At 33.7% G+C, this 18,639-nt stretch overlaps 3 protein-coding genes across 9 annotated transcripts; 2 read left to right on the forward strand and 1 right to left on the reverse strand.

Moving 5' to 3' along the window:
- Positions 1–3,613: 3,613 nt before the first annotated feature.
- LOC120196348 (serine/threonine-protein kinase BLUS1-like) lies at positions 3,614–11,483 on the forward strand. 6 transcript variants are annotated; one of them, XM_039198172.1, is made up of 23 exons: positions 3,614–3,690; positions 3,845–3,891; positions 4,292–4,478; positions 5,322–5,576; positions 5,997–6,121; positions 6,337–6,381; positions 6,464–6,545; positions 6,640–6,708; positions 6,791–6,961; positions 7,057–7,122; positions 7,452–7,520; positions 7,634–7,750; positions 7,854–7,933; positions 8,145–8,378; positions 8,867–8,970; positions 9,087–9,184; positions 9,259–9,300; positions 9,939–10,121; positions 10,203–10,251; positions 10,345–10,406; positions 10,834–10,895; positions 10,998–11,049; positions 11,142–11,483. In XM_039198172.1, exons 3-23 carry the CDS (start codon positions 4,320–4,322, stop codon positions 11,196–11,198), a joined length of 2,181 nt encoding a protein of 726 aa, XP_039054103.1. In that variant the 5' UTR covers positions 3,614–3,690; positions 3,845–3,891; positions 4,292–4,319; the 3' UTR covers positions 11,199–11,483. The 6 variants fall into 6 exon arrangements, with proteins under 6 accessions (XP_039054103.1, XP_039054106.1, XP_039054104.1 ...); XM_039198175.1 differs by lacking the exons at positions 3,614–3,690; positions 3,845–3,891 and having other exon boundaries at positions 4,320–4,478; positions 11,147–11,483; XM_039198173.1 differs by lacking the exons at positions 3,614–3,690; positions 3,845–3,891 and having other exon boundaries at positions 4,320–4,478; positions 9,090–9,184.
- A 238-nt stretch (positions 11,484–11,721) lies between these two features.
- On the forward strand, positions 11,722–14,735 carry LOC120196374. Its single transcript, XM_039198192.1, has 3 exons — positions 11,722–11,734; positions 13,869–14,482; positions 14,559–14,735. Exons 1-3 carry the CDS (start codon positions 11,722–11,724, stop codon positions 14,733–14,735), a joined length of 804 nt encoding a protein of 267 aa, XP_039054123.1.
- Positions 14,736–15,891: 1,156 nt separating this feature from the next.
- LOC120196276 lies at positions 15,892–18,119 on the reverse strand. 2 transcript variants are annotated; one of them, XM_039198116.1, is made up of 3 exons: positions 17,855–17,865; positions 17,683–17,813; positions 15,945–16,308 (listed from the first exon to the last, which is right to left on the reverse strand). In XM_039198116.1, the coding sequence occupies exons 2-3, from the start codon at positions 17,762–17,764 to the stop codon at positions 16,103–16,105; spliced, it is 288 nt and encodes a 95-aa protein (XP_039054047.1). In that variant the 5' UTR covers positions 17,765–17,813; positions 17,855–17,865; the 3' UTR covers positions 15,945–16,102. The 2 variants fall into 2 exon arrangements, with proteins under 2 accessions (XP_039054048.1, XP_039054047.1); XM_039198117.1 differs by having other exon boundaries at positions 15,892–16,302; positions 17,683–18,119.
- Positions 18,120–18,639: the final 520 nt, after the last annotated feature.

Consider the following 18,639-nt stretch of genomic DNA (forward strand, 5'->3'; position numbering starts at 1 on the left):
GAACCACTCTAAATCGATGTACAATTTTGTTTCAATTTTCTGCAAAAGCTTCCATCAAAATTTTAATTGCCAATTCACCCCCTCTTGGCCATATTCGTCAATCGATTAACTCAACAACTGGCATCAGAGCCTAACTCATTTGAAGGTTTAATCGCCTCTTGAGTCGATTCGGGAAGAGTTACATCGATAATCAAAGTCATCAATGGCCTCTACTTCAAACTTCAACTCCAGTCTCTATTCGATTCCTATCAACAAGCCTCCTTTCTTCAATGGGGCTAACTATGCCTATTGGAAAAATAGGATGAGGTACTTCATTCAAGCAAGTGACATGGGAGCATGAAATGTCGTAGAAGAATGATACATCAAGCCTCTCACTCATCCAAGATTGTGGAGTGAAGGAGAGACAAAAATGTTCCAGCTCAACTCTAAAGCCATCCATATCATATTTTGTGCTCTTGGACCAGATGAATACGAAAGAGTTTCATCTTGTACAACGACAAAAGAAATATGGGATAAACTTCAAGTCACTCATGCAGGTACCGATGAGGTAAAGAAATCTAAAATTAGTATTCTAACGCATAGCTATGAAAATTTCAAGATGAAACCAAATGAAGATATCAAAGCTATGACGGATAGATTTTCAACGATTGTCATTGGTCTCAAATCATATAGAGAGATCATTTCAAATGAAAAGCTTGTGAGGAAGTTAGTCTACTCCCTTCCAAAATCGTGGCAATCAAAGAAAACAGCAATCATCGAGTCTAAGGACCTAACGTCCTTAACTCTTGAAGAGCTAATCGGTTCACTTCTCACTCATGAAATGATGCTTGAAGATGAGGTAGACCTTGATAAGATTGAAGAGACACCAAAGGAGAAGGAGAAGAAGAAAAACATTGGAGTTGCTTTCAAATCCACAAAAGATGAGAGTGATTCGGATGAAGATGACGATGATGAGGAAATGACATTGTTAGCCAAACGGTTTAGAAAAATGATGAGACCTTACCGAGGGAGAAAATTCAAACGAAATAAAGGCCTAAAAATGAACCAAAAGAGAAGGACCTGATCATTTGCTATGAATGCAAAAAGCCGGGGCATGTCAAATATAATTGCCCACAATTGAAGAGAAAGGGTCAATCAAAGAATAAGCACAAGGCTCATGTGGCTACATGGAGCGATGAAGAAGGTTCCGATGAAGAAGAACAAGAAGTAGCAAACTTGTGCTTGATGACATTCGGGGAAGATTCTAAGGTAACATCTAACTCATCTGATTTTGATGATATATCCTATGATGAGCTATTAGAGGAATATAATGAGTTGGCTTCGGATTATGAGAAATTGTTTTTAAAATATAAAAATGTTGTTTCAAAATTGAAAAATGAAAATAAACTCATATCCAAAACCAACAACGATCTTGAAAGTAAAATCAAAGATTTGCAAATCAAACTAGAAGAGTTTGAAAAGAAAAATTTGGATTTGCAAAATTTACTTTCAAAGGTCAATGATGATCATCAAAAGAAAATTGATGATCTTAAAACTTCTTTTGATAAAATTGGAACAAAACGTTTTGAAAATGGAGAAAATTCAAAATCCAACTTTGTTAGAAAAAGTTTAAAAACTACAATCATAGAGGTCTCCAAAGAGCCTCTAATGGAAAAATCATTAGAAGTATATGGGTTCCTAAAGAGCTCATTACTACTAAAAATAAGGATATCCTACACAAATGGATACCTAAGGGGACTAGGATTTTGGAAACTAATGGATATGGACCCAAAAGAATTTGGGTACCAAAAATTATAAATTAATCTATGTTTGTAGGAAAAGGAGCATTGCTACAAGGCACGAGAAACAAATTCAAATTCATGGTACCTTGATAGTGGATGCTCAAGACACATGACCGGAGACAAAAGCCGGTTCATTGAGCTTAACGCCAAAAATAGAGGAGAATTGACTTTTGGTGATGATTCAAAAGGTCACATTGAAGGTATTGGTACTGTTGGTAATATCTCTTCCATACAAATTAAGAATGTTTTATATGTGAATGGATTAAAGCATAATCTCTTGAGTATTAGTCAATTATGTGATAAGGGATTCAATGTCATACTTGAAACTAATGGTTGTAAAGTCATTGACATTGCATCGAATAGGATTATGCTTGTTGGTCATAGAATAGGAAACATATACATGGTGCATTTAGACTCTATAGAAATGACTAATTTATGCCTAGTTGCAAAGGATGAGCATGATAGTTGGTTATGACATAGGAGACTAGGACATGCTAGCATGAGTGTTTTGCAATGGTTAGTTCAAGGAGAATTGGTTCGAGGGCTGCCTAAACTAAAATTTGATAATGATAAAATATGTGATGCTTGTGCTAAAGGAAAACAAAAGCGAGTTTCTTTTAAATCCATTAATGACGTATCAACTAGTAGAGTATTACAATTGACCCATATAGATTTTTTTGGGCCAACTAGGACTACTAGCTTGGGTGGAAAACAATATGCATTTGTCTTGGTAGATGACTATTCTAGATATACTTGGGTTCTATTTTTAAGCACTAAAGATGAAGCATTAGAACATTTCATCACATTTTCAAAAATAATCCAAAATGAAAAAGATTACTCTATAACTAGTGTTAGGAGTGATCATGACACTGAATTTGAAAATCTTAGATTTATTGAGTTTTGTAATTCTAATGGTATTAACCATATTTTTCAGCACTTAGAACCCCTGAACAAAATGGAGTTGTTGAGAGGAAAAATTGAACTTTAGAAGAAATGGCTAGAACCATGCTTTGTGAAAATAATTTACCAAAATATTTTTGGACGGAAGCCACAAATACCGCTTGTTATGTTGTAAATCGAGTAATGATTAGGCCAATTTTAAAGAAAACTCCATATGAAATTTTCAAAAATAAAAACAAAATAAAAATATAACACTATAATATTAAAATAACTTATAAAATTTCATTTTTATAAATTATTTTACAACAAAACACAGAAGAATTTCACTTTGATCGTAATATGAACTACGTTGAATAAATTATTTCACTTTGATCGTAGTATAGAACATTATAATGTAACAAATATGTAACATATTGTTATTACATTAATTTATATTTTATTATTGTTATGTAGATATATTTTTCTAATAATTCTTCTACAAATTTAGAAGGTGACGGGATTTTCAGAACTTAATTTTTAATGTTAATGTACAACAATTTTATTAGTTGTAATTTCTAAAAATAATTACTTAATAATATACCTAAAATTGAGTTAAAACAAACATTTATTTCAAAATTAACATAAACATAGTTTATATAATTAAAAAAAGTCGATTATGCAAACCAATTCAAACTTTTAAAATTCAATTAAAAAAATCAGGATACTGATTATGAAGAATATTTTAAAAAATCAAATCCTTTTGGAGAGAAAGAGTGAGAGAGATAAAACGAAGCACAAGTGGCGGGATTCCTGCATGCAAAACGATATTTAGCGGCGATCCGAGAGCCTCGCTGTCTCTCTCTTTTTTATCTTTCTTTTCACGGGAAAGCAAAGCCAAACAAACATCAAATAAACCCTTTTGATCCCATCATCAATGCCTCCTTCTCTTAGTGTACCTTTTTCGCCTTCTCTCTGTTGACACCTTTCCTTGCTTTTCACTTCTCTTTATCTCATGTGAATACATTTCACTGTAATCATTATTTCTTCCCTTCAACTTTTCCGTATCATGGATTTTAATTTAAACCCATTACCAATCTTTTCCTGGGTTTTCTTTTTCCTTTATATGCCTTTCAATGTTTATTATAAAAACGACTCAGCTTTCTTTTTGTTTCTTTTTTGTGCAGATGGATTTTATGTTTGAATTTAGGATGTGGGTTTGAAAAGATTTCAGGTTCGTTACTTTATTGATTTGCTTTTCTTTTCCTTTTCTTTTTATTGGATGTTTAATTTGGTATAAAAATGAACGTAAATAAAATATTTATATGTGGGATATTTAGCATTAAGATGGTTTTGTTATATTATTAAGATTGGATATCTTTCGGGTTCTTTTTCTAGACTTAGGCCACCTTTGCTTGCTATTTAAGAGAACGAAGCTTGCTTGTATATGATTCAATTAGTCCCATTGATTGATTTTTCAACATACATGTTAGCAGTTAGCTTCTAATAAACTGCAAATCTTTTTTTTTATTATTGTTATGGCTTTGCGTCAAACTTTATGTGCTTTTAAGATTGGCTATCGAGTTTTGCTTTTTAAAGCTGGGAGAAGATTGAAAGCTGTGTTTTTGTGACAGTGAAGGAGAAGGAACGGTCTAAATTATAATGGAGAAGAAGAAGTATCCAATTGGGCCGGAGTATTATATACTGCATGAGGAGGTGGGGCACGGTGTTAGTGCTTCCGTGCGCCGAGCTCACTGTATACCTTTTGATGAAGTTGTTGCAATAAAAATTCTTGATTTTGAACGTGATAACTGTGATCTGGTAATCCCTTGATTCCAATACCGCTATTGATTGTCTTTTAAGTTTACCGTCATTATTATTATTTTGTGTGTGTGTTGAGACCGGGGGAATATTGGTTCTTCATTTACTGAGTTTTGAATTTGATCATTTGCGATTGGATTCAGGTTAGTTAGATATCGTGTAAGAATGGATCAGTATTAAAAAAAAATCTGTTGTTTCTTTTGTACTGCACAAGGATGAACTACTTTGAGAATTTTCTCTATTAGCAATTTGATGAGATTTCGCTTTTTAGAAAAAGCATCTTTGATATTTGAATGAGTCTCTTTTCTGCAACACCAAGATTTAACCCTTTGAAAAAGTTTATCCCTTCTGTTTCGTCATAGTTGATACAGTACAGGACAATTGATTAATGAACATTCTGCAACAATATTCAATCAATCTTGATTTTGCCTACTTGACCTTGGCTCAGCATTTTCTTCTTTAATAGGTAGATATTGATTGTTAATATCTGCTGATTTAGATTGTCAAGGAACACAAATTCATGTTTGTGTAGCAGAGGCACTTCTCTCTCTATAGAGATGGTGTAAATGCAGGTGCATTTGGTCAACTCAAATTTAATCAATCATTTGAATTTTCCTAGGGTTAGTCAAAGTTATAGATCAATCATGCTCATAGAATCAGTTGTGGAGAAAAGTTCTTTTCACCGAAAACATAGCTAGTATACTTTGAGTTTGGCTGAGTGCCCTCGCATCAGATATGATTGTTCCAAACTTGTTAAATCTAATTCTGCCTCGTGTTTTCCCTAGCATTAGCTAATAAAATTTCTAGTTGTTTTGATATTATTTCCGTATTGTGCTTGTGTAGAATAATATTTTTCGTGAGGCACAAACAATGGTCTTGGTTGACCATGCAAATGTTCTTAAATCACATTGCTCCTTTGTTAGCGAACATAATCTATGGGTTGTCATGCCATACATGTCTGGTGGATCTTGTCTTCATATACTAAAGGCTGCATATCCTGATGGTTTTGAGGAGGTAGTTATAGCAACGGTACTTCGTGAAGTGTTGAAAGGTTTAGAGTATCTTCATCATCATGGGCACATACATCGGGATGTTAAAGTAAGTATATTGTCTTCATGATTTAGGGCTGTTTTGCGTCCTTTTAACTTTTAGTGATTATTATAGTTTGTATTTGTCATATGATTTGAACTATACACATGTAAAAATCGGGTTTTAAAAATGAGCTCTTAACGGTTCAGTTTATTTTTCTCTAATTTTCTATAATTGAGCAATTTTATTTGCAAGCTAAGAGACATACATGCTGAAACTCAGTTAGTAAAGATAGTATATCTGCTATGACAAAGGTTCTGATTTCTGCAATATATATTTGAGTTGGTTATTTTGTATTGTTACAACAAGTGGATGATCTTGATTTCTTTGATGTTAACTTCATTAATTCTGATAAAAGCTTCAATAGTTGTTTCCTATGTAAAAATATAGTACTTAAGTCCTTAGTTCCTGAATGATCTTTTTCTATAGGCTGGGAATATTCTCATTGACTCCAAAGGTGGAATCAAGTTGGGGGACTTTGGTGTTTCGGCTTGCATTTTTGATTCAGGTGATAGGCAACGCATGAGAAATACATTTGTAGGGACACCTTGCTGGTATGTTAACATTATTATGTCTAAATTTCATTCAGTTCCTAGTTCTTAGATAAGATTCCTGAGTGCCAAATTTCATTGAGTTCCTAGTTATAGAGCATCTCATTTTTGAAGAGATGTCTCACTGGACTCCAGGGAAGTATTATCTTCCTGTTTGAGTGGCAAAGTTTTAATGCTTCTTATAATCTATAGTCTAATTCCGTCTCCATTATTTTCAGGATGGCACCTGAGGTTATGGAACAGCTGCACGGTTATGATTTCAAGTAAATCTATTGTTTTCTCAAAGGTACATTTATGCTCCTTAAGTAGCATTAAGTTGATGTTTATTTGGCAAAATCCATGTAGGGCGGATGTCTGGTCGTTTGGTATAACTGCACTAGAGCTTGCTCATGGCCATGCTCCTTTTTCAAAATATCCTCCAATGAAGGTGGATAGCTTCTGTGCCCCCCCTTTGACATAAACCTGATCTTTTACCAGAGAACAAAGGTTATTCTGATTTATATCATATTTGTTGTTCTTAGGTATTGCTTATGACTTTGCAAAATGCACCTCCTGGCCTGGATTATGAAAGAGATAAGAAGTTTTCTAAGGTATGCTTTAATTAATCCATAACTTTCAGTAGTCGGATTTAATTAGATATTGCGTTCATGTTGTGTTTCTCTTTCTCTTCAGTCTTTCAAGCAAATGATTGCTAGTTGCTTGGTGAAAGATCCTTCAAAAAGACCTTCAGCAAAGAAGTTATTAAAACATCCTTTTTTTAAGCAAGCAAGGTCAAATGACTATATAGCGCGAACACTTCTCGATGGTTTGCCTGCTCTTGGTGACCGTATCCAGGCATTGAAGGTTAGCATGCTACTTTCAGGCATATGATTCTTAGTTTGTTATAATTAAGCCTTCCACTATGTTATACTTACGAATGCTATCATGTTGAAACATAGAGAAAAGAAGAAGATATGCTTGCACAAAAGAAAATGCCAGATGGTGAAAAGGAAGAATTATCACAGGTTAGGACATTAAACTTTACTTGAAATAAGTGGTCTTGATGATGTTCTCATGTTAAGTCATGATTATTGAATTAAATGATTAAGTGAACTCAATACTAGAGTATGAGTTTTGGAGTGCAATTTCATACGACTTCAACTGGTAATGATGAAGTGTATTTTTAATTTGTCGATTTATTTTGCCTATTTGTATTTTTACTCTACTCAGTCATGGATGCATGTTCTACTTCTTTTCTTGCTCATGCATGTAATATCTTGTGCAACTATGTCTACTGTTAGGATTTCATGATCTAATGTTCATGATTTTTATATCCTTTTGTAATAATGAGCAGAGTGAATATAAACGTGGGATAAGTGAATGGAATTTCAATCTTGAAGATGTGAAAGCTCAGGCTTCCCTGGTACAGTAATGGTCGCTTTCCTTCCATCCTTTCCATGAAACTTTACTGGTTATTTTAAAATGCTTTAGAACTTGTCTTATGCTTATTTTTCCTTTTTTCTCACACTTTCTCAGATTCAGGATGAAGACATTATATCTGAAACTACCCAGGGAGGGAGTTCCAGTTCTTTGTGCATGCTTGATGGACAAGAGAAGCAATCAGAATTTCACCCTTCTCTGGCCACACATAAGGTATTTCAATATTATTAGTTTTTTTCCTTGTTTGCCTTGCAGTTGGTCATTTCTTCTTTTCTACAAGATCTTCTTTTCTGGGGTGTGGTTCATGATGATCTAGCTTCCACAGGAAGATAATTATCTGGGCCAGAATCAACCAGTTCCTTGTGCAGCAGTTGAACCAACAACAAATATTGCCAAGTATGTAATTTAGATATCTGACACTATGCTATATTACATTTTGTTATCGTTTTCTTCCAAATATAGGAAGTTATAAGAACATAGCACACTCATACCTGTGTTGAAAAAAATGCAATAGTATTCTTTCCCACAAGTGTCAGATCAGGTCTCATAATTTGAAAAGGCTTCATTTACTGGAAGTATATGGTTATGTCTGTGTTTGATCATCCAGAGCTAGGTCTGAAAGATCGGATGATGACTCAAGCTTTGCTAGTCCCTCAAATGAACTGAATATGATTTCACCTTGTCATGATGATCATGTTGAAAGCCATCTAGCAGAAAAGGCTGTTCTGGAGCTCAATGGAAAATTTTCTGATAATATGATCAAACCTTGTTATCAAAGGGAAGCAGCTTTAGGGAGCAGCACAACACCAGAAACCCTTGTTCTTCCAATTAAAGGAGAAAGGTTTGGTACTTCAATGACATAATTCTTTCAGTTCTCTTGGTTGTAACGCTTCTATGTTGCACCAATAGTGGGGAAGCTTAATTTGCTTGTGTACCATTTTGTAATGTTCCTCTACCAAGAAATTGTTCTGCAAGCCCCATACGGTGCCTGTTGTTGCTATGAGTTAAAGCATGATATCCTGCTATTATCTCAACGGTGAAATTCTTATTGCAAATCACATCTTATGATTGCCATGGACTCAACAGATGCTTTATTTCCAATTTGATAGAATAAGAGCCAAATCTATGATCTATATTCAGCAATATGATTTGAGTTGTGTGAATCAGAGAGCCGACAAGTTTCAATCTGTAGATATAAGGGAAACATGTCTAATATCATCCCATCCAATCCATTTTCACATATTAAACTGTAATTTATATAGTATTATTGTCATTGTTTTATACACATCATACTATATTTCTGTAGCACTCATTTTATGAAGTTTTCAGTGATAAGCAAAACCAGTCCCATAATATTTCTGGTCTCAATGGAGTGGTAGTAGAAGAGGATACTATTTCAGAGCTTCCTTCTAGGGCATCTACTAAATCATCAGGCAAGTGTTAATTGTTCACTCTCCAGGTTTTGTGTTTTGGTTGGTTGGTTTGTTTATTTTACTCTCCTTCCATTTCAAGTGCGTTTACTACCCAAGTAACAAAAGTGTAATTGCAGCAGTGAACAGTGATGACATTGAAGAGAAAGTAAAGCCACCTGTTGTTCAGCAAAGGGGCCGTTTTAAGGTTACATCTGAGAACCTTCAATTGGAGAAGGTGATTTAGATCTTTCTGGTCTGGCAGTTGCTTCTTTTGTTCATAAAGGATATGATTTAACCTTCTCTTTTCAGGTTGCGGCATCTCCTGTGCTACAAAAGAGTCACAGCATGCAGGTTGGTAGTTCGGAGGTCGGCACATAAGTGCAAAATTGCCTATTACACCCAACTGTAAAACTAGCAACTCATTTTGTAGTTCTTTGGTAAATGCACGATTAGGAATTTGACACCATAGTTCTCAACAGCTTGGTTTAGTTATCTCCTTACAAACTTTTGTCGCTGTTAGGAGCGATACAAAAACAATGAAGGAAAAGAATTTTATTTGAATCCTAAACACTCAAAGACTGTCCGTATGGAGTGGACAAATCTCCAATACAATAACCCAAATGACTTGATGCTTAAATGAAACTGGTAAAACAGCTTATTTGTATTAGTAATCTTCTGATAGGATTTCTTAACGTTTTGGTTTAGCTACGTCATGCTAGGCAAGTATTGGATCCTTAGAAGTTAAATATTATGTTGCTATCAAGAACTTCAGTAGTATTTTCTGCTCACCAAAGTAATATCTAAGCCAAAACTGTTCATCTTAGAAAAGAAAAGAAAAACAAGAGTAGGACATGATCTTGGAAGCATAAGTACCATTTCAGTTATCCTGAGTAGACATTGAATGCCTCATAAGCCTGGAAAAAGAACATATCTATAATCTTATTTATTTGCTTTTAACATTTATAACGTCAAAGTTATGGGTTATGCAGTACATGGGCCCACATCCTTCCCTTTCAGCAGCAGCACTATCAGTAGTAATGCCGTCCGATGCTGCATCGTCATCATCAGCTCCTGCTACTGCATCATCAACCCCTCCGGCCACATCATCAGCTCCAGCTAATCATCTTTTTCCATTGTTGCAGTCCGTTTTGCATACAAACATTCTTCAAAGGGTATAAGTTAGCCATATATTTTTGCCATTGTTTCCACTGTATCTGTAAACTAATGTCTCTCGGGCTTATTTTTTTCAACAGGATTATATTCTCAATCTAATGAAGCAAATTTCTGGTTGCGACTCTACAGGTGCTGAAATTTACACTCCTTAAACACTCCACTTTCCGCTCTTTTATAAATGCAAATTAGATGATCGTACCTTCTTTTTTCTCCATTACTTAGCCAACCGTCCATTTGAGGGAGCATGCATGCCAACCAATTTGGCGGTCTCAGACAAATCTTTGGTAAGTCATATAGAGCTCTATCAGTATAAGTATGCCAATATAGTCTCCAAAAATATGTCTCGTACCATAAAAAGTTGCGAACCTGCAGTTTATGAATTGAAATATGTGGTTTTGCATACATCTATGAGATCTTTAGTTAGGATAGAAGGTTGAAGAGTTTATTTTAATCCTTGACAACTTAAGGGAACTTTACAACAAAAACGGAAGCATGGAACTACATGATTTATTGGAAGGCGAGAATTCTCATTTTTCTCTTTGGCATTGGTTTGCTGTAAATCATTATTATGCTATCATACATTCAACCTTATCTTACATAATTTATAATTCCATCATCGAACTACATGATTTTTATCTTCGCATGAATGATCCTGAATTTAGAACTTCATCTTGCACAATTTATTTGGAAAACATATTTCTTGAATTACAGTTGGAAGTAGCTCATGATAGGGAGAAGGAGTTGCTTCATGAAATATCGGAGTTGCAGTGGAGGTATTCAGATGTCATGTGCATTCGATTCTCTTTCTGCTTCTTAATTTTACCATCTCAAAACATAGAAACTTGTCTAAACTCTGCTTTGCTTGCTATATGTAGGCTCATTTGTGCTCAAGAAGAACTGCAAAAATATAAAACAGATAACGCTCAGGTTAGTTTCTGAAATACTTTGCTCGTCTGTTGCACTCTTTTTAATTCTTACTCCGGTTTCAACTTCAGCTGCACATTTCTTAACCTTAAAAGTTCAGGTGTAAATTTATTTCAAACCGGAGCATTGACGGAGGCAATGTGATCTCTTAAACCGTACAATTCTAGCAAAAGCTAAAACTGGAAAAATATTAGAAACAAATATGATCAAAAGACAGGATTTGGTAGCTCGATATTCGCTTTGGTATAAACGTCACGGTTTAAAGCGGTTGAGACTAGAACCCTAAACCTGTTGGAGACTAGTTTTTAATGGTGACTATGAATCAATTAAGCTTGGAATTTATAGATTATAGGTTGATGCTTTCTTTTACCATATATAGGTTGTTTCACAGTATTTGCTGATAAGAAAATTTATTTGAAACTGCCTGATTTGTTGTACAGTACACTTTATATGTTCTTTTATATGTAAATACTAAACATAACTTTTAACTTTTATAGGAAAAAAGATGTAAACATCAAAGCAAATATCTTTTTTATTGATTTTGAGTTCAGTATGTATATGGAATAACAGAGCCAGCAAATTAAAGTTTGATGGTCTTTCATTTTCTCAAGAACCAAACATAAGTGAAGAAATCATGTGAAGGTCTACATTATATTGTGGCCGATAAATCGAGCAATGGCGGAACGTGGTGAGGGCCAGGCCCCCAAAATTGAAAAATTATGATGATTAGGCCCCTCGATAATTTGTCTCCTATTTTTTCCTTTAAAAATTCTCAAAAATTATCGTTTATATTAAATTATGAAAAATAGTTTTTTAATTGAAATATATAAATTTTGTTTTTTTTAATTTCAACGTTTTTAAATTATTTCCCAAATTATAATATTATCTCTTCATCTATTTTTATAATATTTTAAAATAATGAAAATCTTCATTTAAATGAAAATCAAATTCTTATCCCTCGTTCTAATAATTTTAAGATTATTATTTTATGTATTGGTAATGATAAAAATATTTCACAAGTAGAGCTTTAATCATATCATGTGTCTTATTTAAAGTTTAAGATTTAAGGTTTAGAGTTTAAATGTTAGATATTAAAAGTCTAAGGGGTTGTTTGTTTACTACTAAATGATTAAGCGTTGAATGATTCAATGGCTTGAATGATTCAAAGGCTCTGTATGAATTAGCTCTGAATGTGACATGTTGTTTGATAATGGTTCTGAATGATTCAGAATGTACTTTAATGTTGAATCATTCAACACTGTTTTGTTGAATCATTCAACACAGTCTTCATTAAGAGGTGAGAAACAAACACGCTGAATACTGAACGGTTCTGCATTCAACACTGAATGGTTTCATTTAACAGTAAACAAACAGCCCCTTAAGCCTTAACAGTTAATGACTGAGTGATTGATTCGTTATAAAACAATAATATTAATGATCATTTCGTTATTTTTAAAACTTCAGTGTTGAGAAAAGATATTTCCCATATTTCAATGATTATTTATATAGTTTATTATTATTATGTATGGCCAAAAAATACCAAGCAAGTCAGCCTAACATACCACGTCAATTTTATGTTATTGGGGAAACGAATGTTGATTGATTTGATAAAATGATAACATTAATTGTCATTTAATTATTTTTAAAATGCAGTGGTAAAAAAGAAATTTAGTTATACTTTAGTGACCATACATTGTAGTTTACCCAAATAATAATCGAGAAGAGAGAAAAATAGGAACATAAGAAAATCGATCTAAGAGGGTAATACCGTAATCTAAAAGAAATCTTTGGTTTCGAACCCAGAATCCATCAAAGATTTCTTCAAGTGAAGCGGAAGAAAATGTGTTGAACAATGCAATAAATGTTTCATAATGAGAGAATAGGAAGTGAAGATATAACGAGAAGGAAGCTCGAGTTCGAAGGAAGATAGTGAAACAGTATTCTGTTTTCTTTGTCTGTGGAAATTTTCTTTCACTTTCTCTAGTTCCAAACAGGTTAGAACAACTAAAAGTTTCTTTTCCTTCCTGGAATCTCACATCTCCTTTGCTTTCTGTTGCATGCAATTTCCCCATGAAATTCAAGTCTATTGTCGAAAGGTAGCATTGAACTCTGAATTCTTAAATTTGTTGATCCGCACGATAGTACTTTGCTTTCCGAGGCGATAATTTCCTTTTAGCTTCAATTTGTTGAATGAAGAGGAGGTTTTCGTGAAGTGGGCTGAGCTTGTTTTCATGGATTTTGTGGTCAAATTTATTTCTGAAGAAGTATAAAGGAGGTCTTTGTTGTTGATATGATTCGAGTTTGGTTTTCTTTTTTATTTCTTTGGGTTGTGATTTGAATTTTATTGATTGAATTTTGGAGGTACAATTTTTAAATATGTGAGCTTTGTTCTTGGGTTGCTACTTGCAAAGATGAGTTTTTTAATGGTGTTCATGGGTCTTTCTGGAATTAGTGGAACATCTTTAGTAGGGTTTTGGAAAGTGGGTTTTTGGAAATGGAGCAAAGAAACCCTAATTTAGTTGGAGTTTAGGGGGTTAAAAGAAGTGAGTGTGTCTGCATTTTTTGTTGAAATAATTAGGTAAGGGATTTTTAGCAGTGAATGATGCAACCGCCTAATCATCATTCACGGATCAATCACACTGAGTTGAAAGCTCAGTTAATAAAGAGGCTTGGGCCTGAGAGGTCGAAACAGTACTTCCACTATTTGAATAACTTGTTAAGCTTAAAGCTAAGCAAGGTTGAGTTCAATAAGGTTTGAGAGAATGTTAGACTACACAATCTCTTAATCTGTTCAATATTTAAAAATGCTTGTAATGCGAAAGTCCCTCCTCCACCTGCGACTATTCGTGACAATCTGCAAATCGGGGATGTTCTTTTGTCACCTCGGAAATCCGGAGCATCCATCAGGCTTACTGCCAAAGTGGGTTTTGCTTCTTACGAATCAACAATAACTAATGACATTGTTGTTTCTGAAATTTGGGATACGACTTCTCGTGATATACAGAAGCTGGTGCAGCATCATCAAGAAACTTTGGGCAAAGCAGATAATGGAAGGGATGTTCTGCTTCCCAACCATGAGCTAAAGGGATCAGTAAATGATTTTCCTTCTGAAGATGGCACAGACCAAAGTGAAGTTTTGTTTGTTAAAGATGGAAAGGAGTCATGTGCTAGAAGTTCATTGCAAGCACCACTCGGAGTTCCATTATTCTCTATGAGTATCTCTGGGACCCGAAGGGCTTTGCCTTTGGCAAGTAGTACTAGATATGCCAAGTCATATGACATTGGTGGATTGCTCAAATCTGAGGCACTGAGGGAGCGCATGCAACAAATCGCTTCATTGGAGGGCCTTGAAGATGTGTCCATGGACTGCGCTAATATACTGAACAACGGACTGGATGTCTACTTAAAGAGGTTAATTAGGATGACCATTGAGCTAGTAGGAACCAGGCATGAATGCAGTTTGAGAAAAAGCAATACAACGAACATTATTCCCGTGGGAATCTTGTTAACAGTGTCGCACCAAGTCACAAAATAACAGTCGGAATTTGGAAGCTATAGATGAACAGAGATACTACAAGTTGGTTTCTTTGCTGGATTTCAAGGTTGCGATGGAATTGAACATGCAGAGGCTTGGAGGAGACTGGCCAGTACTTCTTGAGAAGATATACATGCAGCGATCCGAGGAATAACATTTTAGAACCTGTGGAGTATTTTATTTGGTAACTTATGTCCAAGTTTCCCAAAAGCAAAAATAAATTTTCTTGGGCATCAATGATGCACATTGCATTCTCTTATCTGGCCCTTTTGATCAGGGTATTGCATTTAGGATAAAACTATGCCCCTTAAAAGTTGAACTGAAAAATATCCATAACACGATATTTGGTGGCTAGTTGTCAACTAACCAAAAGGTACGAGGAGAAAAGCAAACCCATAATTGGTTTCCCTGTTTGTACCTTTAGCATTATTTGGTTCACTTAGGAATTTCTTTTTCCTGTAATTTAAAGCCTATGAGGGAAGATTTTATTGCAGTTTTGCCGGAATAAAATGTTAGCTCAGTAGGCAGACAAAACTGCATGATGTAAAGTTCCAATGTATGCACTTTCAACACTTCAGTCCAGTTGGAAACTTAATAAGTTATGCTCAGTTGACCATTTTTGCTATTTATACTTGGCTCCGAAACATTTCGATGAACTATTGTCATCGTTAAACTTTGATTAGGAATTTGGTGTATGTTCTCTGATATGACCTCACATTTCTTTGATGTGTGTTCATTTTACATCATAATAATACTCTAATTTTTATGTTCCCTGGCTCATTGACTGAAAAATAGAAATCTTCATAAGATGATTTCCTCCTGTTTCCCTAGTGCAGCTTAGATAAAATGTTCCCCACAAATATATATATTCTTTATTCTCATTTTAGAATATTTCTGCTTTTCTTCTGCTCTGTATAAATGCTCCATTGCAGGAGCATAAATACTAAAAAAAAATAGAAAGAAGAAGAAATCTGTGGGACCAAAAAGGTTTAATTGAGAAAATACATAAGAATAAAGTTTCTTAATGCGTGTGTATGGGAAACCATCTTTCTTCTGGTATTAGTCTTATCTTAAATTGTTTGTGATGGTTTTATTGGTCGTTATAATTTTATTGAGTCAAGTAATTGCATCCATTATGTTGCTGTTGTTAAGTTTTATCAAATGCCATCAACAACATTTATTAACCTTTTTTTGTAAAGATGAAACTATTTCTGCATAGGTCTACGAAAACAAAATCATTTGCAGTTGCCATATCGCTCTTGCTCCTCCTCGGTGGAATTTTAGCTATCAGTTTCTTTATACACCACTGATGAAACCCAAAAAAAATAATATATGTTGAAAAAGTAAGACGTGAATGTCTGAGTTGGAGATATGAACACATCATGATTGTTATTTATTATATTATATAATAGGAAGCATCCCACTGATGTGAAGTATGCGTGCATGTCGCTGTTGAAGGAGAATAGGAACACATTATGATTGTTATTTATTAGTATAATATATAATAGCAAGGGTGTGAAGTTAGGCATGATTTGACGAGAAAGAAGAAGTGTGGGTAGAAGAAGACCAAACCAACACTTTCCGGAATGTAGGACGATGCTTGCGCTTGAGATTTTTGTTAGCAGCCATAAACTCTGATTCCGATCTCCGCAGCATTTCCCACATCACCTGCACATCTTCGTACCCACAAGTTTGTACATCATCGTGAAGTTTCAACAGCCCTGCTCCTGCTTCATTCATTTTTCCCAATTAAATAAAGAGTTATTGTTGTTGAGTAAATGATCGAAAATAAACTAGTGCTTTTCGTCCCATCTCAGCCCAACTTTCCGAAAGAAAGAAAAAAGAAGATGCGTTGTTACTTTACTCAATAATAAATATCTTTAATCAAATTTACTTAATTATTGATTTAACATGTGGCGGCATTTTATTTGTCATTGAAGGAATGGTTATTATGATCTTTAATCTTATCTTTCTCATTAAGTTACTTCAAAACCAAGATTTTGATATTGATATGTGGCTAATAACTAATACATGGATATATCTAATAATAATAGATGGGACTCATGGGTGATGAGACCCATTATTATTTAGTAAAGAAAGGCTTTTTATTTTTGTTGTAAAATTTTGAATTCACTCTTTAAACTTTAAATGAAAAAAAATGCATTTATCGTTGAATCCAATATTGAATTACATAAATAATTAATGTTCGAATATAAATAAGCAATTCATTTCAATTATTAATGTGCAACTTTATCTGTGTGGCTAATGAACACATGGTGATAGCATTTATTTAAATTTTAAAAATCGTTTATGTATATATATATATGCATACTGGTAAGTAGTATCATATGGTCCACTCATAACATTATTTTTACAAAACAATAATGAGTCATATAACTATATTATATATATTTAATTTTAAATCGATTTTCATAAGCATAATTAATTTCCAATATCATACCTACTAAGAATCTACCATATTATAAAATTAGTGAATGATGGAAAAGAAAAATTAAAACTTTCAAAACTAAACACATAAATTCAATAAGAAAATCACAGAATCGTCTAGTAATTATTTAGTTCTTTTTTAAATAATTATTAGTTAAATTTATGTAAACAATAAGAAAAAGAAGCCTCTTCATGCAAACGCAAAAACGAAAAAGAATGGTTTTCTCCTCCCTTTGTTTGTTCAACTTAAATTCTGTTTTTTCTTCCTCCATTGAAATTTCATCACTTTTTATAACAATTGGTAAATTTGAAAATAAAACTAAAACTCAATGAATCATACTTTAGCCTTTTAGGTGACAAATCCGATCTATTTCACTATAAAATTTTTGAATCGATTCCAGTTTAAGCACAAAGAATATATGTTAATAAAATGGTTAAACCCGACCCGTATTTGATTCAGTCATTCGCACCGTATTTGATTAGAAGACTAAAAGCTTATGGGAAACTAAGAGCATTAACTGAGAAAGACAATGAAAAAGAAAGGAAGCAAAAGAAGAAGAAGAAGATAAAACTCCAAAGAAAGACTAAAAGCTTATGGGAAACTAAGAGCATTAACTGAGAAAGACAATGAAAAAGAAAGGAAACAAACGCACCGCTTTTGCGAGCTTTAACACGTGAAGAAACAGCAAACCAAAGTCGTCGAACAGGGAAGATCACCTTAAGCCACCAATCCATAGAATTTTTCTAATTTCCTTCACTTTAATCTTCGTCTTTCTTTCTCCTCCTCCTTCAACGATTCTTCTGTTATTCCGGCCACCGCCAGACCTGCTGAGATCTCCTCCCTCTCCCTCTCCCTGATCTATATCATTGAAAACGAAGAAATTAAGAGAAAAGAACTAGAAGCATCGGCATATGTATGCTTTGCGCAGATGAGGAAGTGGGAAGGCAGCTTGGTTTTGGCTTAATAAACTTAGGTAGTGTCGGTTGTAATTTCCTCCACCATAACCATATTTAATTGTTACAAGCCTAATTTAAATGGCAGTTTATAAGAAGTTCGGGCTCTTCTTTTCTGCTTTTGTGTATACACAATTCCACCGACACGTGACTAAAACATTTTGCAGATGAGATATTATTCTTTCATTTATAAAAGAATATTGCAATAATAAAAATTTGCGTCGGCCATATAAATAATATGATTAAATTTCTAGCATCTTTTTCCCATCCCGATTATACAATATATCAATAAGGGTTAATGAGTAAACTCACCACTATACTTTAATTAAATTTCTTACTGTACTTTATTTTGATTGATATTTGTTATTGTAACTTAAAGATAAATCTACCACTATACTTAATATTGAAAATTTCCATTTACTTTTACTTTTATTGGATTTCGTCACTAAAATTCTTATTTTATTTGGTTTTATCAAAATGTGATTTATTTTTTATATTTAATGTATTGTTTTTATAGAATTAAAAGTTATTAATGTTTTATCGACTATTTATTAATATAATAAGATAAAACTGTTAAAAGTCATCATGGGCGGCTAATCTTCTAGATGTCAGCCAACTACTTTGATTTAATTCAAAGATGGTTGCATTTTGTTGAA

Source organism: Hibiscus syriacus, unplaced genomic scaffold (assembly GCF_006381635.1).
Source record: "Hibiscus syriacus cultivar Baekdansim isolate YM2019G1 unplaced genomic scaffold, ASM638163v2 tig00117032_pilon, whole genome shotgun sequence".
NCBI lineage: Eukaryota > Viridiplantae > Streptophyta > Magnoliopsida > Malvales > Malvaceae > Hibiscus > Hibiscus syriacus.

Coding starts and splice junctions, on each gene's coding strand:
- LOC120196374 (XM_039198192.1), top strand. Junction 14,483..14,558: donor TTAGGATGACCATTGAGCTA/GTAGGAACCAGG, acceptor TCTTGTTAACAG/TGTCGCACCAAGTCACAAAA.
- LOC120196348 (XM_039198172.1), top strand. CDS start 4,320: ATGGAGAAGAAGAAGTATCCAATTGGGCCGGAGTATTATATACTGCAT. Junction 6,709..6,790: donor GAGATAAGAAGTTTTCTAAG/GTATGCTTTAAT, acceptor CTTTCTCTTCAG/TCTTTCAAGCAAATGATTGC. Junction 10,252..10,344: donor TTCTGGTTGCGACTCTACAG/GTGCTGAAATTT, acceptor TCCATTACTTAG/CCAACCGTCCATTTGAGGGA.
- LOC120196276 (XM_039198116.1), bottom strand. CDS start 17,764: ATGGATTGGTGGCTTAAGGTGATCTTCCCTGTTCGACGACTTTGGTTT. Junction 16,309..17,682: donor TGTTAAAGCTCGCAAAAGCG/GTGCGTTTGTTT, acceptor TGAATGAAGCAG/GAGCAGGGCTGTTGAAACTT.